The sequence below is a fragment of the Papaver somniferum genome, chromosome 2, assembly GCF_003573695.1.
Source record: "Papaver somniferum cultivar HN1 chromosome 2, ASM357369v1, whole genome shotgun sequence".
NCBI classification, from domain to species: Eukaryota; Viridiplantae; Streptophyta; class Magnoliopsida; order Ranunculales; family Papaveraceae; genus Papaver; species Papaver somniferum.
Genome location: NC_039359.1, coordinates 12,343,358 through 12,368,911, shown reverse-complemented (window position 1 = coordinate 12,368,911; position 25,554 = coordinate 12,343,358). Strand labels below are relative to the sequence as shown.

General features: G+C 36.2%; 3 protein-coding genes and 1 pseudogene across 3 annotated transcripts; 3 read left to right on the top strand and 1 right to left on the bottom strand.

Annotated features, from left to right (window-relative positions):
* Positions 1-2,099: 2,099 nt before the first annotated feature.
* Positions 2,100-2,199, top strand: LOC113354620 (annotated as a pseudogene).
* A 5,411-nt stretch (positions 2,200-7,610) lies between these two features.
* Positions 7,611-8,715, top strand: LOC113352967 (nicotianamine synthase-like). Its single transcript, XM_026596705.1, has one exon. It carries the CDS (start codon positions 7,672-7,674, stop codon positions 8,518-8,520), a length of 849 nt encoding a protein of 282 aa, XP_026452490.1. The 5' UTR covers positions 7,611-7,671; the 3' UTR covers positions 8,521-8,715.
* Positions 8,716-10,525: 1,810 nt separating this feature from the next.
* On the top strand, positions 10,526-11,512 carry LOC113352966 (nicotianamine synthase-like). Its single transcript, XM_026596704.1, has one exon. It carries the CDS (start codon positions 10,569-10,571, stop codon positions 11,430-11,432), a length of 864 nt encoding a protein of 287 aa, XP_026452489.1. The 5' UTR covers positions 10,526-10,568; the 3' UTR covers positions 11,433-11,512.
* A 236-nt stretch (positions 11,513-11,748) lies between these two features.
* LOC113346925 (homeobox protein knotted-1-like 1) lies at positions 11,749-15,551 on the bottom strand. The gene is made up of 5 exons (XM_026590477.1): positions 14,853-15,551; positions 14,639-14,779; positions 14,367-14,559; positions 12,462-12,712; positions 11,749-12,278 (listed from the first exon to the last, which is right to left on the bottom strand). Exons 1-5 carry the CDS (start codon positions 15,111-15,113, stop codon positions 12,066-12,068), a joined length of 1,059 nt encoding a protein of 352 aa, XP_026446262.1. The 5' UTR covers positions 15,114-15,551; the 3' UTR covers positions 11,749-12,065.
* Between the last annotated feature and the right edge of the window lie 10,003 nt (positions 15,552-25,554).

Sequence of the window (25,554 nt, the reverse complement as noted above, 5' to 3'; positions counted from 1 at the left end):
AAATGAATCTGATGCATACACACAGTAGGACTTATACCCTTAATGTCTGCTATAGTCCACCCTAAAGCTTCCTTATTGTCTTGAAGTACATTTACTAGCCTACTTTCCTGATCACTATCCAAATCGGAAGCTACAATCACAGGTAAAGTCTCAGATGGGCCTAAAAACACATACTTTAGAGTATCGGGTAGTGGTTTAAGGTCCAACTTTGGGGGCTCTTCTAAAGAAGGAATTAGGGTAGTCTCAGAAACTGGTAACGGTTCGAACCTAGCTTTCCATCTATCAGTGTCTAACACAGGGGTAGAATCTAATAGAGCATTCACCTGTTCAATAGTGCTATCGTCGTCAAAATCTAAACCAAAATGGGATAGACAACTTTCTAATGGGTCTTCAGACAAGATGTTTGGTAATGACTCCTGAACTAAGGCTTCTATCATGTTCACCTCCTCAACACATGTGTCATCTAGCTCATGAGGTTGCTTACTGACATTAAAAATGTTCATCTCCATAGTCATATTACCAAAAGATAAACTCATCACACCATTTCGACAGTTAATGATCGCATTAGACGTAGCTAAAAATGGGCGACCTAAAATCACAGGTATCTGGTTCTCTGGGTCAGGGACAGGTTGGGTATCTAGGACCACGAAATCCACTGGATAAATAAACTTGTCGACCTCAATAAGAACATCCTCGATAACACCTCGAGGGATTTTAACAGACCTATCAGCTAACTGCAGTGTCATCTGAGTAGGTTTCATTTCACCAAGTCCTAGCTGTAAGTATACATGGAATGGCAGTAAGTTCACACTGGCTCCTAAGTCAAGTAAAGCTTTTTCTACCCGGAAGTTACCTATTGTGCAAGCAATGGTAGGAGAACCTGGGTCTTTGTACTTTGGAGTTGTGTGTGTTCTGAATGATTGAACTTACGTGACTAGCTAAAAAGGCTTTCTTATGGACGCTAAGTTTTCGCTTTCGCGTACACATATCCTTAAGGAACTTGGCATAAGCAGGAATTTGCCTAATTGCATCTAATAAGGGAAGGTTTATGGTAACTTGCTTAAAAACCTCCACTATGTCATTAAAGTTCGATTCCTTCTTTGTTGGTACTAATAGCTGAGGAAATGGGGCTCTAGGCTAAAATCAGACCTTTCAGGAACCGAATTCACATCATCAGAAACTTTATCAGTCTCTTCAGCTACTGGTCCTGAGAGGTGAGATCCTGAGGGGTGAACTGCAATATGTTCACTATCGGGCATGGTTACCTTATTGTCTACAAATCTACCACTTCTAAGGGTTCTAATAGCATTCAATTGATTCGATGGTTTTGCACCTAATTCATGAACTCCTCTAGGGTTGGGTTGTGTTTTACTAGGAAACTTACCTTTTTCTCTCAAAGAATCACTTATCAGACCAACCTGGGTTTTTAACTCGGAAATAGCCTGACTATTTTCTTGTCCTATCCTGTTACTAGCTTGTAGACTCTGTTCTACGGATAACTGAAATTTTGCAGTTTGCTGAGTTAACAAGGCGAGAGATTCTTCTAAACTTAGGATTTTCTTATCTGACTGATTCTGAAACTGAGCTAGTCCTGAAGGATTCTTAGTATAGCCAAAACCTGGGGGAGCATTAGAATTACTAAACTGACCTTGACTTTGGCCCTTAGACCATGAAAGGTTCGGATGGTTTCTCCATCAGGATTATAGGTTTCTGAATATGGGTCAATCTTTTGACGGTTATCAAATCTAGTGTTATTATAAAGAGCATTGGCTTGCTCTTCAATATTCTGGCCTTCCCAAAAAGGCTCCACTCTACCACTAGTCTGGCCCACTTCTAACCTTTTTGCTATAACGGCAATTTTGGCATCTGATTCATAGCCTCCTTCTACCCTATTAACGTTTCCTCTACTTAAAAGAATTGTTTTCTGGGGTGCCCTACTATTTTCCCATTGCTGAGTTTTTTCGGCGATTTCATTAAAAAATTCCATCGCCGCATCAACAGTTTGGTTTTCAAATCCACCAGTGCATAGAGACTCAACCATGGTCGTTGTGGAATAATCTAAACCCTCATAAAGGATCTGAACTAGCCTAACCTTTTATAAACCATGATGAGGACACTGGGATAATAAATCATTGAACCTTTCCAAATACCTATATAAAGATTCTCCCTCTTGTTGTGAAAATGTGCATATTTGTGTCCTAATAGACGATGTTTTGTGCCTAGGGAAAAACTTATTGAAAAAGGCAGATGTAAGTTGTTCATATGTGTCAATTGACTCGGATTCCAAACTATACAACCACGACTTGGCCTTATCTTTCAGGGAAAATGGGAATAACCTAAGTTTCAAAGCATCATCATCTAAGCCTCTAATTCTTAGAGTACTACAAATTTCCTCAAAATCCCTAACATGGTAATAAGGGTTTTCATTTTCTTTCCATAAAAATATTGGGAGCATCTGTAAGGTCCCAGGTTTCAGCTCATAGGGTTCCTCCGTTTCAGCTAACTTAATACACGAAGGACGAGTAGTCCTAGTTGGATTCAACAAAGCTTTCAAAGTTGCCATTTCTGGCGCTATCGGAGAAACAAGGATTCTCTCCTCAGTCAAAGGATGTTGAAAAACAGACTCTTCAAAAGTCGGACTTTCTAAATTAAGATAATCGAGACGCTTCGAACTACTAGGTTTCTCTTTAACAAATCTACCTAGTGCGTCTCTTTTACGTTCAGGCATACAATAGAATTTTCTAAATTAGAAGGGTAAGCAAACACAGATCAAGGCCGACTCAACCAAATCAAACCTATTGATTTCTAGCAAACAAAAAGCATGATGGCTCCACTTAGATTGTTTCTAGACCAGCTTCTAATCCTTCGAACGAGAATTCGTTACAATTTGAGAAAACCCCTCTGGAATCAATCCGAGTTAACGTAAGTTGAATAGAGGCGAGGGAAGCTCGGTGGAGCTTTGATACCCAAGGCCTCACCGGTATTACAAGGCGGCGCAGTCACGCAATCAACTTACAGAAACCGTCAAGAACTTCGAAGTATGCTTAAAAGAGTAACCAATATTTTTCGAATGACTTTCCGGTTAAGCTCGTTACCCTATTGGTCTCGTTCTAGTCAAAATTTTAGGCTTAGGTTCGCGTAGGTTACGTGTTCCTAAAGCGGGCAAGAAGAGAACGGTGATGAAATCCGAACCCTTATCTTGTATGGTCAGGCCTTTCCCTTTACTAGAAAAATAAATGTTTGTATTCAATCCTCAACATATATGCATACGAAGGAGTCCAATAACTCGCTGACAGGGGATTCACGAGTGTTTAGAATCTTACCTCCCGTTCCAGACGGGGGATTAATCGGTTGTAGTCGACTCGGGTCGCTGACTCCGATGTCTAGTGTACGAACCCAAGGTGCAGAGACAATATCGTAATTGTCCTCCTTCTTTGCAAACAGTTTATATTTAAAGTACTCTTCCGTAGGGTAATAAAAAAAATAATGTCCCAAAGTCCAAAAGTCCAAAAAAATAAAGAAAAATTATAAAAATAATAAACCCTAATACAGTGTTTTTTTTTTTTAAAAAAAATAAAATAAACAAACCCTAAAATAAAATTGTCTTCTTTTCTGTTCTTTTTGCTTTAATCTTTAGCTCCAAGTCTTTATGAAATCACCAAACTCCTTGGCTCAATTTTCTTTATAATCCAAAACCTGTAGACACAAAATAAATACCCAAAAACATAAAAAAAATGACAAAAATAATAAAAAATAAATAAATAAAAAATAAAATAAATCAAAAACGCTAAAACAAGTCCGCGTCGGCGGCGCCAAAAATTAATGTGATTTGTATATAGTGGTAAAAGTGGTTCGATTCTCAGACTTGTGAAGGATATTAATTAGACTTAAATTCTAATATTAAAATAGAAAACTCACTAAAAATTATAGCAAACTCAATCAAAGTTGATATCAATATTAAAAGAACAGTGAGGCTAAGATTCCACTATTTTCCAAATTCAAAGTGATTTAATCTAATTTTTATATTCATCCAATTTTCTTGTTCAATTTGATTCTTACTATTGCAACAAGTAGATTTTCAAAAGCAATAATTGTAAATACCAAGCATGAAGCATCAAGAGTCTATAAACTAAGCATACTCCATCAAAATAGATCACAATCACTCAAATAAAAATCATATTCAATAATAGTCCAAGGCAAATAATCATAATAATAATTGCAATAAATTAAATTAAATAGATTTTACCGCTTTTTGTTGGAAAAATAGCTTCCTCTATCGCCTCAGCAATGGGGTTTAGCTCCTCATATCAGAAACAGGTTCAAAATAATAAATCATGGCTCAAAAGGTGGTTTTATTGAAGAGAATATATAAAACAACAGATCTGCAACGGTGTATAGATGTTACAGAAGTTACTGTTACAGTTGGTGTTGCAATACTGAAGATATACGTTGCTAATCAACTGTTAAAGGATCAGAAATTTAAGACCCTAGAATACGACTGTCATGCACAGCTTAATGTTCTTCAACTGTTAAACAACGACACTGTTCTGCGACTGTTTCCCATGCGTCAATGTTCTTCGCGTTCTTCCTCTTCAGCAGCAGCAGCACCAGCAGAAACAGAGTTTGGTAAAGCTCTGATTTCTTCTTCTCTGGCTCTCCTTAGGTCCCCAAACTCTCGACACCCCTTCTATATGACCCAAGTCATCTATTTATATCAAAAATACCGATTAAATCTCTCCCAAATCTTCCAAAATCTCTTTCCTTCTCTTCACGACAAAGTTGCGGCAATTTCTTATTTTAGAATTTCTACGCGTTTCTGAGCTTTTCTTTTTATTCTAAACTCTTCCTTAGATAGATACAAATCTTTGGGAAGGTTTACAACACTTTAATCTCTCTAAAATTCCCTAAAACAGGTCACACACGTGACTTTCCATATATTTTTATTGTGATAAAAATTCATCGATTGAGCCCAGTCTAATCGATTTAAACACCCATATCAGATTCCTAGACCCATAAGGAGTCTATCCTATGAAAATCAGAGGTTTAATCGACCTCAAACTCCTCCAAATCACGATTGCCAAAACTGCCAAATATTTCCCGCCAATTTTCTGGATTTGAAACCGTGAAGAAGAAAGGGCGCCCCCTATCCAGAGTAGGGGTGCTTTTAGCAGCCGCCTTAAGGGTGTCCTGGGTTTGCCCCTTATCCAAGCCGAGGGTCCGAATAGAAAGTGTCCTCCGGGTGCTTTCCGTCAACTTTTCGAGCCAATTTTTTTCAAAAATGTTTATTAGCCAAAAATACCTACAAATAAATAAAACACCATAATAAGTACAAAAATGAGCCCTAAGAATATATAGAATCGAGACAAATCGGACACAAAAATGTGTCTATCAATTTGCGTAGGATTTCATGGTTTAATGATACACAAAAAATTATCTAGGCACCAAGGAGCTTCAGATAAAACCCAGCTTCATTCCTCCTTTGTTTCAAATTTGACAGTGAATAAATTTTTTGCTTTCCTACTTAGCTCAAAGTTTCCAACCTTTATTTCCCCAGAAAAGTTTAACGTGTTTTTCTGCAGAGCCCCTACTCATGTTAATATGAGTGATGACTTTCCCTATAATATTGTTTACATATCTTTGTAAGCAGATATTAGGATTGATTCGAGCAACATTAATAATTTCTCTAATATCTTCAGTGGGATTAATAGAAGCAGAATCAAATTGGTTGGTGAGATGGTTGATATCTTCGGAGACCATTGCTGAATTTGATTAGAAATTATTATGAGTGAATAAGAGATTGTGAAGCCTTAAATTAGTTTATAACAGATTGTAAAGCCTCAATTAGTTCCCAACATAGTATTGATGCTGGCCTTAATGGGCATGTAAACAACAGATGGTCTCCTCCTATTAATAATGTTGTTAAGATAAATTTCGGTGCATCTTTTATAAGTGAGAATGTGCAGGGAAATTTAAAGGAAAAAACGAAGTAGATGAATAACAAGGTGCAGCTCTGGCTGCACTGGAAATTGTCAAATGGGATACGGAGAAAGGCTTTAACAACCTAATGCTGGAGGGAGATAATAAGAATGTAAACAATGCCATAAATGACAATTTGAATTTTATTAACTGGACAACAAATAATTTAGTTCGAATATTTTCCTTTTAAAAACCTTTGATAACTGTTCGTGCTCTTTTGTCAAAAGAGATGCAAACTCTGTTGTAGCATCATGGCAAAACATGCTAGAGTCAATACGGTACCCGCCTTTGGTACTCTGAACCACCGAATTTTCTTCCAGGAAGTTTGGAAAAGAACTCGTTTTTGTAAATTGAATCTTGTCCAATTAAAATATCTCTTATCTAAAAAAAAAGATCCTAAAACCGAGGGAAGCTAAGGATTTTAGGCCTGATGGAAATCGATTACGAGCACAATTAGCTTCTTATAATACAAAACGGAAGGGGTTTTTAGCCACCAACGACTGGATAATATTTGAGAGACAAACGAATGATCCAACCATCACAATCTCATCCTAGTAATAGACATCTGACAGTCATCGTGTTTGTAACCTCTTTTATTATGAATTTAATAATTAGCGGTTTTGTAGTTTCATTATAATTTTAATTTAATAATTAGCGGGTCATCTCATAACTCAAGATATTAAAAGGGATATTGAATACAAAGCCAAATAAAAAATATGTGTGCCATATCTATTAAGGTTACAAGCACGATAATAAGATTTTAGGATCGTAATAAACCCGGTAATAAAATATGTGTACGTACTCCAGTTTTGAGGAAGTGCACAGATTTGCATTCTCAATACATGGTATATGTAGCGAGACCGCAATTTTATTAATTATAAAATCATAACCTACAGACACAACTCAAATTATAAAAATGCTATATTGGTTATATTTGTGTACATGTGAATGTGATGAGAAGCGAATCATATTAGCTACAGAGTTTGACCGTTGATTTATTATTGGTGCATATGAGTTGTTTTTTTGTGCATAGATATTTTCTTGATACGACTTTCTAAATTGTTTATGAATTTGAGTGATTGGAAAGAAAAAAAAAGTGATTCTAATATCAGATCATATCAGTACCGTTACTGTACGGGTTATTTCTAGTTATCTATATAAGAACACCGCTCACCTATGCTATGACGACACCACTATGCCGAGCTACAAATACTGCATTTTGAGGGGGATTTCATTTACTTTGCTATGACGACATTAGTACGGTACACACACCCATCCATCCAATCCATTCGTTTGTTGTTGCATTACTCGTGGGGTATCATCTATGATGTTATTATGCATTTTTTATTAGGTACTTCATGTTTGTTCTTTGTTAGGGGTTTGATATGTCAACAGTCAACATGTGTAGGTGCTCGTTTGTTTATTTTTTCTGGCAAATGTCATTAGCCTGTACAATTTTAGGTATGATAATTGTAAAATATGGCCTCTATGTGGTGTCACATAGGTTACAATTACATTGTTCAAAAACCTAAAGGGAATATGTTAGCTTAACCAACTCTTTCTATAGCCCCTCAAAATGTTGTTCATAAATAGCCCCCAGTTTGGAGGTTGCAAAATCAAACCGTCATCTGAAATATTAAGAATTTTCTACACACACAGTATAGATTGATTCTTAGCAACATTTTACTGTTAACTATGGGTTCATTAGGTTCATTGAACTCGTGTAACGACGAAGAACTGCTAATTCAAAACATTTCTGAAATCTATAACAACTTATCAACCCTGGAGAGCCTCAAACCTTCAAAAGATGTAAACACTCTTTTCACTCAACTAGTCCTAGCTTGCATTCCACCATCTCCAATTGATGTCACCAAATTATCGGTCACTGATCAAGGAATCCGTTCCAATCTCATTCGTCTCTGTGGGCAAGCTGAAGGCCTCTTAGAAGCTCATTACTCAACCCTATTGGGTTCTTACGATATCCCACTTGATCATATCAACATCTTTCCATACTACACAAATTACATCAAACTTGGGCGTCTTGAGTATACTATACTCGGCAACTATATCACAAACCCAAACCCAAGTCACATAGCTTTTATTGGTTCCGGTCCCTTGCCACTTACATCGATTGTACTGGCTTCAAACCATCTGAGGAACACTACCTTTCACAATTATGATATCGACATATCTGCCAATGCGTTGGCTTCTAACTTGGTCGCTCCAGATCCCGACTTGTCGAAGCGAATGCTATTTCATGATACTGACATTATGGATGTCACTAACGGCTTATACGACTATGAAGTTGTTTTCTTAGCTGCTTTAGTTGGTTTGAACAAAGTAGATAAATGCAGAGTTATTGATCATTTGGCTAAGCACATGGCACCAGGGTCCTTACTGATGTTGAGGAGTGCTCATGGTGCTCGTGGGTTTCTCTATCCCATTGTTGAGCCTAGTGATTTACCAGGTTTTGAGGTACTCGCAATTTTTCATCCAATGGACGAGGTAATAAATTCAGTGGTGGTTGCCCGTAAGATTAAGTAAAGCAGTACTAGTTCATACGGTAATTGATCAATAAGGCTTGGGCACTTACTGTGGGCATAAGCAGGTACTACTTCATACAGTTTTCTACCAGACAGGGCTGAGCTGACATATTACTGTGAGCATCTGGATGTGTTTGTTGTCGTATTTTTCGTTTCTGTTAGTAGAGGTTGGTATGTGTGAAAGTGGAGAAGGCCACTACAATAAACTTCTGTATTTTCTGTGTCTTCAAGTGTGTGAGATGTAGTTCCTGTTTCAACATAAATAAAATTATGTTTTGTATCTTCAAGAACGAATCAGGATAGACAGTCGTTTATGTCCACAATGAGTATTCCACCAATCTGCCGATGTTGTTCTCGCCTCTTTTAGCAATTTAACTATCTTACTTTGTTTAAGAACTCCTTCCTGTTACTACACAGATATCCACTGAATTTTCACATGAGCATTTCCTTCAGCTCTTACAGCTGCACGTAGAGCAGAGGAATCCGGGCTTTCCAATGCGTCAGCCTCCTTGTAACTTAATCCTCTAATCTGGAATCTGGATGCAGCTGCTCCATCTGAAAAAATAAATAATTCTTACTACAGGCCTTTGACAACATGATATAAGTCAAGCAAAAGTGCTTTGAACTCTACACCCACGGTGTCTACTACCAAACAAGTATAAGAGTGAACACCTGCATTGTCTGTAATCAACAGAAAAATAGGCAGGTCACAGGTTTTTGCATTGTGGATGCTTATAAATTAACCGGGAAAAATTCTTTTTTTTTTTTTTTTTTTTTTGGTTTTGAAAAATTCGGCGGGGAAGTGATGCTTGTCTAGCATGCAGTGTGCTTGTAACCGTAAGACCACCGCCTAAATATACATATTTATATATCTGTTGTCATGTTACATGTGACCTAAATTGCAATAAGAGATTTGATTTTCACCACAAAATTGTCTTCATTCAAAGTCCTGTGAACAACATTTGCGTTGTTAGGAATATCTTCTCACTAGCATCTTTCATCTTCCACCAAATGCCCAACCATTTTGCTCATTCCCATATGTTTCGATCATTGCATAAGGAAGAAATACATTTATTTTTATTTTACAAAGAAAAGGAAAATGGGCGAAGCACTAAGTAGCAGACATTTTAACCAACTCGGAGCAACATCAAAACAACTCAAAGGCCAACTAACTAAATGGGTCAAAATTCGTTGGCAGAAAATGTAAGTATTACAGTCACAAGTGATCTTTGAATGTCACATAAACCTAATCTAGGTAATCATAATGACAATGACATTTGCAATCAAAAAGTTGAATTACATAATGAATACGCCGCTTCGAGACAAAATTAACATTACTGTTACGATACGTTTTGATGTTTTGCACTTTTGTGTTTCTGGCTTTCTGTGATAACACAATTACTACTACTATGATACTATCCTAGCAAAGATCCGCTGTTCGTTTATTACATTTGTTCTTTGCAATTGCATTATCAAAAGTATTGGCGTATTCCTAATTTATTGCCTAAACTAAACTATTGGTTATTAATAATTTTTCTGCTTTGTTTGTTTGGTTTGTTATATGTCAACATATATTGTCGTTCCATAAGATATGAGGCCATATGGATTATAAATATCACTGAGTACTTTCCTGCCCAAGTAAATGTAGTTAGTTTAATTAGTTGAAGCCTTAAAACGTGGCGAAGTGAACTGTCAACCGTAATTTTCTTCAGCAAATTCTCCCAGTCTCTAGTCTACAGGAATGAGACCAAATCAGGCTAGTCATCCAACTAGTGTGGCGCACACTCCGATTAGGTAAAGCAAACCAAAGAAGCGTGTCTTGCTCATGCTCACAACAACTATATTATAATGTGTGCTCACTGGGCTGCAAATGCTGTCCATAAATAGCCACCACATTTGGAGGTTAGAAAAGCGAAAAACAGTTATCAGACAAAGTAAGAATTCTCTTTAGCATCAGTAGTGATTGATTGGTGGATTCATACTTCATCCCTTTTGATGAAACGTTGAATTATTGCTCTTAGTATTCATAAACTACACAGATTGTCAGCCATGGGTTCATTGGGTTCTTTGGTTTCTTGTGATCAAGAAGAAGTGCTAATTCAAAATGTTTGCGAGATCTATGACAACCTATCAACCTTGAAAAGCCTCAAACCTTCAAAAGATGTTGACACTCTTTTCACTCGACTAGTCCTAACTTGTATGCCACCTTCTCCAATTGATGTAACCAAGTTATCAGGAAAAGTGCAAGGAATCCGTTCCAAACTCATTCGTCTATGTGGAGAAGCCGAAGGTCTCTTAGAGTCGCACTTCTCAGCGCTATTAGGTTCCTACAATGTCCCACTGGATCATATTAACATTTTTCCATACTACACCAATTACATCAAACTTGGCCGTCTTGAGTATACCATACTTAGCAATTACATCACAAATCAAAACCCAAGTGACATCGCCTTCATTGGATCCGGACCTCTGCCTCTCACCTCCATAGTATTGGCTTCATACCATCTGAGAAACACTATGTTTCACAATTATGATATTGACCGGTCAGCCAATGCTTTGGCTTCTAACTTGGTCGCTGCAGATCCCGACTTGTCGAAGCGAATGTTGTTTCATGATACTGATATTATGGATGTTACTGCAGGTTTAAGCGACTACGAAGTAGTCTTCTTAGCTGCTTTAGTTGGATTGAACAAAGAAGATAAACGCAAAGTCATTGATCATCTGGCTAAGTACATGGCACCAGGGTCCTTGTTAATGTTGAGGAGTGCTCATGGTGCTCGTGGTTTTCTATATCCAATTGTTGAGCCTAGTGACTTACCAGGTTTCGATATTCTCGCTATCTTTCATCCGATGGACGACGTCATAAATTCGGTGATTGTTGCACGTAAAAGTAAGGATAAATACCAGTACTAGTTTATGGAGTAACTGATTTGTGAGAATTTGGATTTATCTGTCCTCAACCCGCTTAATAAAAATTCCTTTCGTGGATGTTCTGAGTGTGAAGTGTAAGTTCTATTTTACTTCAATAAAATTACTTTCGGTATGTTCTTTTTAGTTGTTTGTTTTTACCCAGTAGTATAAGATGAACATGATCTTCATAGACAAATAACATCACATTTCCTAATCATTGAAGTCCTTTTTAGTTGTTTGTTTGTTTTTAGTTGAGTACTTAAAAAAAAAAAAGGTCTCTGATTAAGTTCCAAAGGTAGGATTTTTGTATGGATAGCGGTTGGCAATTACATATACACATGATCTAATATTATTCAAAAAGTTGGATTGAAAACTACATAATCTACATTTTTATCTACTCTGCGTACCATGTGTTTCCCTTTCTCAATCACGAGTGAGGAATATTGTGTCAGATAATTAAGCTCAACACTTGCAATATGCAGAGAAGTAAAAGAAAAACATAAATGTTATTTTCCTATGTATATTTGCAGGTCGAGATGCACTAGGAGATATGTATTTGACACAATTTTTTTGGCCAAGGATATGGAATAGATACTAGGAAAAAGGATAATTGACGATTTCCAGAGTTACATCTCATCAACAAAAGTCATTGATATCTGCTGGTCCTTTTCCACTGGATTCAAAATACACTGGAGCTCCTCCGCCACCACCACCACCAACACCTTCCATTAGAGCAAAGCGCATGTCTTCGGACGGTTTCCAGTGCCGCTTTCTTTGGTTAATAAACCAGTTGTTTATCTGCTTCTGGTCTAGTCCAGTCACATCAGCTAACTTCATCTTCTCCTCTTCCTGTTGCAATTATGCAACCAATTTTTATTTAAGCTAAAAAGATCTCAAGTATCTATTTGCATAATAGTTTCAATCCCAGCAAAAATGGATATTCACTAGTGCATTAACTTCTGTTGAGATATACCAATTAACTAGCTATGCAATGGATTCTTAATAAAGAATGTAAAGAATGAATTGGGATACCGTGGGATATGGCCATCTACAATGAGTATTCCACCAATCCATCAATGTTGTTCTTGCATCTTTTGGCAACTTCCCTTTCTTTCTTTTCTTCAAGAATTCCTTCCTAAGACTACTCAGATATCCACTGTATTTTCGCATAAGCATTTCCTTCAGCTCCTGATCGGCTGCACGAGGAGCAGATGATTCATGGCTTTCTGATGCTTCTGCCTCCCCGCAACTCAACTCCTCTTCTGAGGACCCCGCTGCTCCGTCTGTAAGGAGGAATAATCTTTACTACATACGTTCCACAACACAATGATAAAACCAGATGGAAGTGCTTTGAACCTTAAATTTGTAGAGTGCCAATAAGGTGAAACTGAACAAACATAAAAAGGTATACGAGAGTGGATAGGCATTGACACTGGCCGTATTAGTTAACACATAAATACGCAGCTCATAAGTTATCACATCTCAAGACCTTCACAAATTAATTTGCAATTCACATGAATATAGAAAATGTGCATGAATGTATCATGGTGGTGGACAGAACTTAAGCATCAAGATTTTAGAAACTGTGAAATGCACTTAAAGAACATTTCCTTCAGTTACCTAACTATATTAAAACATTAAAGAGGCCTGGCGACTAGTTGGTATATGCCAACAAAAGAAACAATTGACTACAGGCTATACAAGTAACATGTGATCCAACACATCTCTAAAACATTATGCTTGATGTGTGGCCTCTGCATTCTGCAAAATATAATTGGATGACATGACAGGGTTCATGAAAATAGATAAAAATAGCATGTTTATGGTTGGCTCGACCAATAACATTGCTGCTCATAACTTAAATGTAAAGGATGTCATGAATCATCAGTCAAACAATTAACTGTGAGAATCATACAAAAAATAATAATACTCCGTTAATTTTTGCAATCTCACAAGGAAGAAAAGCCGAAAATTAGACAATGGAGCAATATTGGATAACCAGGGTGAATAGAAAACCGGAAATAGTAAAGGGTGTGTACACAATCCAACTACAGAAAGAAACTTTTAGTCGAGGACTTGCTAACTAGCTAATGGGTAAATGCACCAATTGTGGTTGCCATTTGATATAGATCGTACTATTATTTTGGCATCTAGCTAGTAGTTGTTAATACTCCAAGAACAAATGCTTAATTTGGGGAAAAGAGCTGTGTGGTGCAACAGGTTAACTACATACGGCAAGGATGATAAATATTACTAGTAAACCAAGGACTACATATATAGCTACCATTTCAGTATAGTTCAGAAGAAACTAATAGTTTTACTGTTAGCTGCTGTATGCTGGTGATGGTGCTTGAGCAGAAACCTATATCCCTCATCCCTTTCTGAAATTAAACTCCTCCAACTAAAAAACCCTGACCAGATTTTATATCTCTACAGACTACAGCTAGTTTTGCAATTTCATTCTTAGTCATAACTACTCAGAAAATTAACATCGCCTCACACCAACAGTAAGCCTATATTCGTAATTCGGGGTTTATATATACTCACACAGTCACCAACAATTATGTTCATGGTTTTCCTAAATATCTACTGAAATTCTAGTGCTGGATTCATTAGCTGGATGGAGTAAAATTTTCATTTAGTGCTGTTTTTGTCCTTAAATTCACAAGACTAGGTCTGCAGGTCATAGGTACAATGCAGAACTCTATTCCTCCCTCTGGCCAACAATCTCAGTATATTAAAGGCTAGTGTGATGAGTCTGAATTCCATAACCCTAAATTTAGAATAATCATCATGCATATGTATACATGTATTTATATACATAAAATCAAACCTGCGTGAACAAATTAACCTAATAAACTAATATAGTTGTTAACAGTAAAAAGAAAAGTAAATTAGAGACCTAATAGTGTAGATAATGATTAGATAAAATTGTACCAGGTGAGTGATAACTTCCACTTCCAGTACCAGAGGTTGTAGTAGTAGCTGTATTAGTAGGGGTTGAAGAAATTCCTTTAGACAATAACAAATTACTGAGCTGAATCTCTATGTTGTTTAAAAACGTCGTTGCTTCGTCGAATGGCTTAGATAACTCCTCTTTATATCTTAACAAAACCTTACAATAAGATTCCTGTATTAAAAATTCATAATCAATAACTGAGTTTTTTTTTTAGTATCTTGTTCTACAGAGATAAAATGACCAACTATACCATGAATTCATCTAGTTCAGGATCAGTTCCGATATCATGACTAGAACTACAAACACCACCACCACAAAGCAGCGGGTTGTTAGTAGTTTGATCTCGCCCTATTTCTTCTAAAAGCAACGCCATTTCTGGTGGTGCTCCAACCTGTAGTAGTAGTAGAGAAAATGTTATAGTAGTATACTACTAGCTAGTAGATGATGATGATCATGATACATACCTGTCTACACTGGATGTAAGCAGAAATAAGGTCAGGATAAAGAGGATGGCTAGCGATCTGAGCTTTGATAACATCAGACATCTGTTGATGATTATGGTGATGATGATGATCCATAATAGTACTAGTATGTCTTTCGTGAATATTATCTCCTTCTGTTGCTTCAAATTGACCATGAAGAAGTTTTTCTAGTACTAGTTGTGGTCCTTGGTGATGAAATCCAGTACTAGTTGTTGCAGGATCAAGACTGTACATATTTTCCATTGAAGCTATAATTATTCAGAGAGGAAGAAAGAGAGACAGAGGCCAGATGAGAAACAAATTATTGAGCAGTACTAGGGTTGATCCTTAAAAATATAGAGGAAATGAAGAAAACGTGTCTCAAAATCAGCCATTAGCAACTGAGCTTTCATAAGGATCCATCTTTTTCTTTGTATGATATCATTGTATCATCACCACCCAGAGAGAGAGATTGTGGGTCTGCAACAAGCAAAAGAACTCTCGTAATAACGAGAATTGAATCTTTTTAGTCACTCTCTCCACTACCGATAGTGATCATGAAAGTAGTTGGTGGTACCATTTTACTACAAATTACTCAAACAACAAACAACTGGAAGGATGATGCTGAGTGTGATATTAAGATAGAAATAGCAAGTTCCCCTTCGTTTTAGCTGAAAATATCAGGAAAAGGGTGAAAAGAGAGAAACAAGAAAATAATACACGGGAAAGACTTAAAAGAAAAGGAAAAGGTTTAGATGTCGCACGGCTGCATCAATCTCGATAAACGATATGGGCACCCAACAATTCTACTCCCTCCTTCTACGTTATATAGGCGGACAACTTAATTTCAGTTGTCCATATATATTGGCATACTTCCGGTTTCTAGAAAACTTTTTCAAATAAGCCCCTATTTATGACATTAGTATCACACTAAAGTCAACCAGTTATTTTTAGTTTTCATCAAAAGTAAGGGGTGAGATAAGAAAAAGATGTGTAAATTGAGCTTCAGGTGCACATTTTCATCAGTAGATCATGTTGTATCATAGTTAGAGGTGTAAATTGGGACGGGCCAGCACGTTTATGGCACAGCACAACATGTTTATATTCGAGCACAGCACGATGCAGCACGTGCCTGGCCTAGCACGGGCACTGCACGTTTGTCTGGCATAGCGGCACAACACATCACGCGGCACAGCACAACACGCGAAGAAAGCACGTCACATCATGCGTAAAATACCACACAATATATCACATTTGATGCATATTTCACAAAGAAAAATCATTGTTTTAGCCAATTTCTGACATTTTATTTTCGTTATACTAATTTATTTGTATAATAATATATGTACTAACTAAAATATCTCAAAAAATATTTATTTTGGAGAACATAATATAAGTGTGCTAGCACATCCCAGCACGGCACAACATGTTTATTTTTCTGGCACAACACAACACGGTACACCATCTAGCACATCACAGCACGTCTGAATCTCTGGCACAGCCCAGCCCAGCACGCAGCACGCTACTCACGCGACTTCGTGGGCTGGGATGTGCCGGGCCGGCACGTTTTACATCTCTAATCACAGTATTATAGAGTGTTTGGATACCAGAAGTCGAAATGTTTCTGCTTATTCAAAAACAGTCACACCCTCAGAAATCAGAAACGACAATGCTTCATAAAAAGTTAACTCTTTGGCTTCTAGAAGTTATTCAGAAATTGTGTACCAAACATATTTTGCTTCTATTAATCGAAAAGTAACTTTTTCATTGGTATACGAACATGTTATTAATATCGTGAAATAATACAGATTTTTGCTGAAGTGGTTTGTTTTGGATATTGAAACCATCTTTTGAGTGAAAAAGGCAATTTAATTATAGGGGGCAAATTTTACGACCGTTGATATATGATAAATTTTAAGTCACGTGGCATATTGCTCTATTTTAAATCCTATATTAAATTTTGGATGATGGGATAGATTTTGAATCATTTAACAAATCGTAATTTGCTTGATAGTTTTTAGGGTGTTGCGGCACACTTTAGGTTATTAAGTAGAACCTCCAATCACGAGAAAAATTACAACTTACAATTACAATATTGATCACGAAATAGATAAAATTAGGTAAAACTTTGCCTACATGTTAGATTTTGGTTTATATAGGTAAATTCAGGGGGAATGGTGCAGATTTTGTCTGCATTGCATGATTAATTTAAGCAATGCGCGAAGGATGTGATAAATTATTGGATCATGAGACAAATTTTGAATCACATGGTATATATTTTGAAGCAAGAGTTCACCTTTTCAAACGAGGAAGATTTTGGATGCTAAACCAGTAAATTTGGGTCACGGGGAAATTTTTTGAATCATATGGTATATTTTGAGGCAAAAACATTTTTTCAAATAAGGAAAATTTTTAATCGCTAAATAAGTTAGAATCACATACTCACAAATCATATTCTAGATCACGAGGGAAATTTTGTAGCACATGCCAAACTGTTGCATGAAATTACAAGTTGTATATTGATGTACTCCGAGGGGATCCATATTTTTTATATAATTTTGGCGAGATTATGAGTCTCAAGTAACAATTGCCAAGATATAAAATCACACTAATATTTTTGGATCATCCATTAATTTTAAGATCACATCAATTGATTTAAACATGTCTACTAATAGGGAGTATCGGTTTGCTTGGGGTGTAGCAATTCTAAGGCAAACAAATGTTTTGTCTTATAAAAATTTGGTACACTTCTAAATAAATTGGTGTCCTAGGTTAGGCCAAGCACAATTGTGCTGTATTTTTCTTCCCTATAGCTTAATTATAGCGAAATTCAATTATAATGGTCCTGTATTTCGTTTTAATGTGGTGAATTCCCTTCGCTACTCTAAAGAGTTGATCAAATCTGATGATGGCTTAAGCTAAGGGATGGGATAAGGAAACTCAGTTTCTGTTTGAAAAGTTACTTTATGTAAACAGAATTCTCGTGCAATATTTAACAGATCGGTATCCGTTTTTGATTTCCACTATTTTACGCCAATACTTCTCTTTTTAACTTTTTTAATTATTAAATCTCTTTTTTTTTCTATTACATCTCTTTTTTTATTCTCTAAATTATCCTTTAGCCTATCATAAATATTTGTCCAAATCCAATAAAAAAATATTTCGCGAAAAAGAAAGAGCAAAAGAAAACAAAAACTAAGTTTTTGCACTATTTGCATGAAAACTCATTTTTCATGTGATTAAGATAAACGACACCCCTCACCCGTAATGAGATGCACCTCGTATGCATTTCACTTAGTTTCAATTAAGTTATAGCTAAGGGAAATGCACCACCATTGTGTTTGGCCTTAGCAATCTTGGTTTTAAGGTTGTGATGTACATTTTTGGATCAAGAGGTAGACTTAATGATAAAGCGACTACCATAGGTTTATGTTGTCTGTTTCATGTCACCAGTGTATATACCTATGCACGGATTATACTCTCTTCAAGTTTAGCTATTTAGAAAGCGTAACAAAAGCCAAATCAGAATCATAGTTTAGCTACAAAATTAGTACTTTTTTGTATTATATGCAATAAACAAATTTAGAAATATAAAATTGCAACTGTTGCACTTAGTTAGGAATAGTAACTTGAATGCATATGGGATTTTTATGATCTCTGTAAACCAAGTGCTCCAATTAAACTCTTGAATTTCTTGTAGTGGAATCTCTAATATTTCCATTTGGATGCACTAAATTGTATAATGTACACCCCCCCACTGTTTAAGTGTTGGATACAAAAACTGAAAAAGAGGGAGAGAAGGTTATAGGAGTTTGAGTAGAGACTGAAGAGAGAAGAATATATGTTCACTGGGGAAATGAGAAGAAGAAAGACTCGTCAGAAGACAGGAAGACCAGAGAGGTTGGCACGTTCTTGAATGAATGCAGCTTTTCATTCCTTTCTAGCTTTTACTAGTTGCACCACCGCCATCCCATCTATCAATCAATCATTTTAAAAAGTATTGAGATGACATTCCTTCACGTGTTCCTCCATTATTTGCAGAGTTATGTAGTAAAACCATGGCCATGAATGGGGTCTATCAAAATTCAATGTGAGAGTGTTTTCCTACTTCCTAGACCAGGACAAGTAAAGAAAGAAAAAAAAAACAGACAGAGGTACTTCAACCTTGACTGATGAGCACTGACTATTCAGCTCCTGTATTAACGTGCCCACATAACTAGTAGTAGTACTTATATAACCTATGTATCCATGATCCTTCCCATACTGTCCTCTTTTACTTACTGGGGTTTCTTTTTAACTCTGTACAAAATCAGTAATGTTATGTTTACTCGATTCGAAATTTTAATGGTTTTCTTCGTATTATGAGCCTGCCCGACAGTGAGAAAGAAGAGAAACTGTGGAATATACAACCCGGTTTCTTAGGGTGAAATACCAAAGGAGTTGGAGAAAGCGTTGTATGATAGATATATGATGGTTGGTGTAATGTGGTCCTGTAACCCTACTTTCATTTGTATGTTTTTGTTGCTGTTTTGGCAACATCTCGCCAAATTAAAGTGTCGACTTTGATATCTAGCTAAATGTTCTTACTTTGGAAGTTGGAACAAAGCCAATGCTCAGGCCCCAGTCGGCTAGCGGCTAGGTACTAGGCAGTAGTATCCGTCATTGTATCAAAACATGTCGATTTTGTCATCTCACCGGAAGTAACTATTTTTTTTTTAATGGAAATATATCTTACCGTAGAGTAATAATAAAACAGTCACGGCCTGGATTCAGTAATATCATTATTATCCAGCGTATGTGGAAACTGGAAAGCGAGATGTGATAGCGTCATCAGAAAAAATGCTTCTTAATTAGTGGTACATTGGAGGAGATGATAGTTAACTCATCATATGGAATTGTAGGGGTTAAGAGATTTTCCTTGAAACATGGATTCACATTTATCTTTCGAAATTATCCCTGATCCAATCATGAGAATAGAGACCCATCTGTTTAAATTTTCTGCATTCTCATAATTTGAATTAGAGAACCAAGACTTTATCCATTGAGAGACGGTGTTACCGTTATATCTCACTGCATTAATGTCCATTGCAACACTTTACCAATCTTTTAATTTGATGTAATCGGCTCAACTCAAAACGTTTGAATTTCGAATCTCTTCAATTTTACTTAAATTACTCCAAATCTATTTAAATAATCCTGTAATTTCACAATAATTTCGTCTAATTTCACTTTCATTTATCAATTTTGGATTCTTCTTCGACCTCCTACCCTGAAAGCAGTACTAATCCAGTGTGTATGCATGACTTAAATTTAGACGATTTTTTTGTACCTACCGGGAAGAATCCATAATCCAGAGTTTATCTCGTAGATACTTTTCATGATGCTAATTGATTTAGGCCATGAGCGCCATAGAAGTTGACCCTACAATTTTAAAGAGCTTTTGTTTTCATAGCCCCTTTTAACCTGACCAATTTTTACTATCAAAAATTTAATCCACAAATTATTGAATAAGTTTGGGTTCTGGCTTTTGAAAATTCTCATGCAATAAACATTGTAATGACCCGATTCTCCACTGATATTGTCTTTATAGAATCCAGTAGAGTCGTAACAAGGAAACACTACTACTTGTTCGTCTCGAGTAAGATGTTCTAACGATTAAACACAATATAGAGAACTAAGAAGAATCAAGAAACAATTCGACGATCAAAAGATTCACCAATTGTTTGAAAACTCTTACAAAAGTGTTTACCTCACAAGAACTAGTCACACAAAGTTCTCTAACAATAAGAACGCTATCTGCCCTTTTCTTCTCTCACAAATAGACGCTTATAGCTACACTCTCTAAGAAAAAGATGTCTATAACTCTAACCCCACGAGTCCTTTAATAGATCACACAAACTTGTCCACCAAGAACTTCCTAGGTTAGTTTTCTACCTGAATTAGATAAACGACTCAATAGGAAACCACATAACTTGGGAAGCACCCCAAGTGATGTTTCTGACGCGTTCGGGAATATTCTGGAACTTAACAGAACAAAACCTAACAATCACCACCTTTTGTGACGTGAACAAAACGAGCAGCTATCTTCTTACTTCTTCAATTGGACGTACGAAAAACTTCTTTTGTCTCACCCTTATTCAGGACCGCGCTCCCATAAGGTCCTAAATTATCAAGGTTGATAATTAAGCCATGCCCGATAAGGACATAGTCACTGACATTTTCCGTTGAGTTGTCTTGAGCTTTCGTCTAGACGCACCACCACAAAGAGCTCTTCCATGAAATCTATACAAGTTCCTTTGTCGCATTGCTGTCAAGATTAGGTTGCCATAATATACACTCATTACTCCATCTTTAGTAGAATATCTGATTCCAAGTGACTCTAATCTAGGTAAACAAATTATATTCCACTTCATCTCCAGCACATGTCTAACATTTGTGATTGTTTGAATTGAGCCATCAAAATATTCCAGGAAAACTTCACCGACTCCATGAACCAGCAATTCTTGAGTCATTCCCCATGTAAACAAACTTGTTGAAATCTTCATAATTGATATATAATAGACGACTGATGCAAACATGCACAACGGTACCACAGTCTAATACTCATACTCCCTGACTTTTACGATTTGCAGGCGTCAGTAGGTCCTCATCACGATCACAATCTTCTGATAGCATCGCTAAGGATGAACTATCTTCAGGAAAGTTAGCCGAAACTTTCCCAAAACCTTTATTCTTCCTAGGACAATCTCTAGCACAATGCCCTGGCTGACTACACTTGTAATAATCACCTTTGAAAATAGTTCGTTTTCCTTTGTTGTTACCAACTTTCTTACCATCAGCTACAAACGTATCTTCATAAATATTACTAACCCGATATCTCTTTCGCATCATCTCCTCCGCAGCTAAGCATTGCGGACTTCTAATGTAGTAAACGACGATCGACTCATAAAATTCTGATACAATGTTTTGTATGATTCAGGAAGTGTCCAAATCAGTTGGGGCTTTGTCTTGATCATTCAAGTTATCATCAACAGCTTCGAGTTTCGATATTAATAAATCGAATGCAGAAATATGATCTATCACCTGAGTATTCTCTTCCATCCTCATATCATGTAAAATACCCTTAATAAAGATCTTATGAGTCATTGTTTTTGCCATGAACAAACTTTCAAGAGAGTCTCATAGTTGTTTTTGCTGATGTATCATCCTTGATTGCAGCATGACCTTTGTACCTTTCTAACGAGATGAATCTGAATCGCCAATAAACATTTTTTATCCATCTTTCTCCATGCATCAGTAACATATTCTACCATCTCCATCTCACCTGAATCTCTCTTTTTATGTTGCTTCATCGTTGAACCTTTTAGGGCATCATCCAAATCTAGCACGACAACCTAATCTTTCATATTCATATATGGAATACTGAAATCAGAATTCCCTTCAAACCTTTCCATACGATAAGACTTCAATTCTCCGTACTTTTCCATCGTAACAACTCCTTCTCGAGTATCCACGCTCATCGCACCAATTATAGAATCCAGTAGAGAGTTTACCCTTAACAGGGAAACACTGCTACTTGTTCGTCTCGAGTAAGATGTTTTAACGATTAAACACAATATAGAGAACTAAGAAAAAACAAGAAACAATTCGACAAACAAAAGATTCACTAATTCTTTGAAAAAATTTTACAAAAGTGTTTACCTCACAAGAACTAGTCACTCAAAGTTCTCTAACAATAAGAACCCTAGCCTCCCTTTTCTTCTCTCACAAACAGACGCTTGTAGACTCTTTAAGAAGAAGATATCTAAAACTCTAACCCCATGGGTCCTTTTATAGATCACACAAACTTGTCCCCTAAGAACTTACTAGGTTAGTTTTCTACCTAAATTAGACAAACGACTTAACTAGAAAACCACATAACTTGGGAAACATCCCAAGTAATGTTCCTGACCCGTTGTGGAAGATTCCAGAACAAAACCTAACAGTTTTAACTTCACCATTGTGGTTATATAAAGGTGTGTGATTTTTTGTTGGCAACCTTGTGGTCATCCGACAACAACTTCCCAGGAGGTCACATATCCGTGGGGATTACTCTCACGTGAGCACGCTTAACTACAAAGCTTTTTACCAACCTTTAATCTTATTGTGTTGAAAAAGCATTGATTTAACTTTAAGGTATATCGATATTTGTATTCCATTCGGCCAAATTTCACCCCCCCCCCCCCTAGATTGGAGTCGTCCTCAGCCCCAGAAAATATACAAGCCCAGATATTTGACGTTTTCTGCCACTCATTAGACTAGTACCTGATACAACACATTCAGTGTTCTCTCTTACCCTCTAAAAGTGGTCCTTCGTCATCTCTGATACTATTTGTAGTGCCTGATTCATCACCGTTATTGTTTGGCCCGACTATCCATCGATATTGTCCCCACTTAACCACTGTGGTTCTCCAACAGTGTGGATTTTTTACGGACACTGATGCGGTCATCCAGCAGAAGCTTCCCAGGAGGTCATCCATTTATCGATTAGTTCCCCTGAGCACGCTTAACGATAGAACTTTTTTCCAACTCTGGAGCCAACTGTGTAGAAAAAATCTCGGTGTAATTTTAAGGTATAACGTTATTTGTATTCCATTCGACCAACTACTGCAGAATATTGGGTGTTACAATCTCATTCCCTTAAATTAGAGTCGTCCTCGGCTCTGAAAAATATACAAGTCAACATCTATGACTTTTCTTGCCATTTATGAGACCAGACCTAACCCAACCTGTTCAACGTACTCTCTCACCCTCGATAGGCGACCCGTCATCGGTGATACCATTTGTAATGATATGATTCTCCACTGATATGGTCCCTACTTAGATGTTGCGGTTATCCAACATTGTGGAACTTTTTTACGGGTACCACTGTGATCATCCAACAACAACTTCCCAGGAAATCACATATTCATAGATTACTCCAGCCTGAGGCATTTTCCGCCAACTCTGGAGTCAATTATGCTGAAAAGGCCTCGATATAATTTTAAGGTATATCATTACTTATACTCCGTTCGGCCAACCAATGCCTAATATTATGAGTTACACACATTGATTACGCCCTTAACCCCAAGAATAACGAAAAAATATTTGAACAAAAAAATCCATATGCTTGGATTACTACTTTAAAGGTCCCTGTTAGTAGTATTCCATAATGAATATAGTCTTATGATTTGGTTATTGTTTGGCTTGATTTTATTGTATAATTATTAGCACATGATGACTACTAGATATAAATAAACCAGATTAACTAATTTATAATTTTGACATTCCTGTAACGTCAAATATAACCCTTATTATTAGGGTCTTCTTCTATATACCCCAAGATTTATTAATGATACCCTTTTATCTACATACCCCCAACATTTATCTACCTACCCCATCAAAAACTTTATACCCCCAGACAACGAATCACAAATAAAAACGCAAACCCGTGAAATTGATGAAAAATATCGAGTTCTTTTCTTCTTCCCTCTATCTGTATTGGAAAAACCTCAATCCTTTAAAAAAAAAAATTGGGATTCGTCATTTCCTGGGATGTCTAAAGCTAATGTTAGCTCATAAAAACTCTAATTTTGGTTTTGAATTTTTATTTTAGGAATCATGTTTTTAATTTCTTGTTGCGTGTTGATGGATTAGCCCTTTGTAACTTGAAATTGGTGGGAATTTCATTAGCCCTCTGTAAATTGTAAGTAATCCATAACCTTTCTTCTTATTAGTTCTCTATAAAAATATGCTCCTTGTCTTATTTTGGTTAAAATACACTTAATCACAAAGTCGTTACATAAACAGGGAAGAGAGTCGAGTAATCTCTCTTTCTCTTTCCCACTCTTCATCTCAATCAAGCTAGTAGCTTTACATAATAAACAAAAAGTTGACATTTTTGATTAATTATTATTAGGTTCAACAAGATGTTTCATTCAAATCACTTGAAACATGTATGCTGCTATAAGACAGAACCTATGTACTTGATTGAAAAAAATGATCTTCTCAACCTGTTCTATTCTTGTTTAGAACTATTGTTCATGTAAATTATAATAGTATTTATTAAAATTATCTTGCTGGAACCAAATTACTATCCATAATGAAGAAACAAATCTTTGATATATTGTGATCAGAAATAAAACTACAATATGAAAGTTTCCGTATTCTTCCATAACATATAAAAATAGTATATTCTTATTATATAATATCACCATTAATCTCACAATAAAAATCATGTTCTTTATTTGGAAAAAAAATTATTCTTCGATACACGTATATAGGGATATATATTTTATATATGGTTATTAAAAAAAAATTCTGAAGGGGGTATCAATATCAAAATTTTAAAAGAATTTCATGATGTTCATGTTAATCAAATTATAACTAACAAAACTAACAAAAGGGGTACCATTAGTATTTTGTGGGGTATGAACAAGAACTCCCTATTACTATACTCACGTAGAAAAAATTTATAAATTTAATCTTGTTCCATTAATATCTTTCTAAAACCATTATTATTATTTTGTTTCCATATATTGACGGTCAATGAATTTTAAAACTTCTTTACTAACTCTTAGCCTAACGTTATTATTGGCAAAATATAATTTTTCACCAATTTCTTCTAATGTTATTTTGTTTTGTTCTGGAAACCTAATACGAGTGAAAATTTGATTTTTCGCGAATC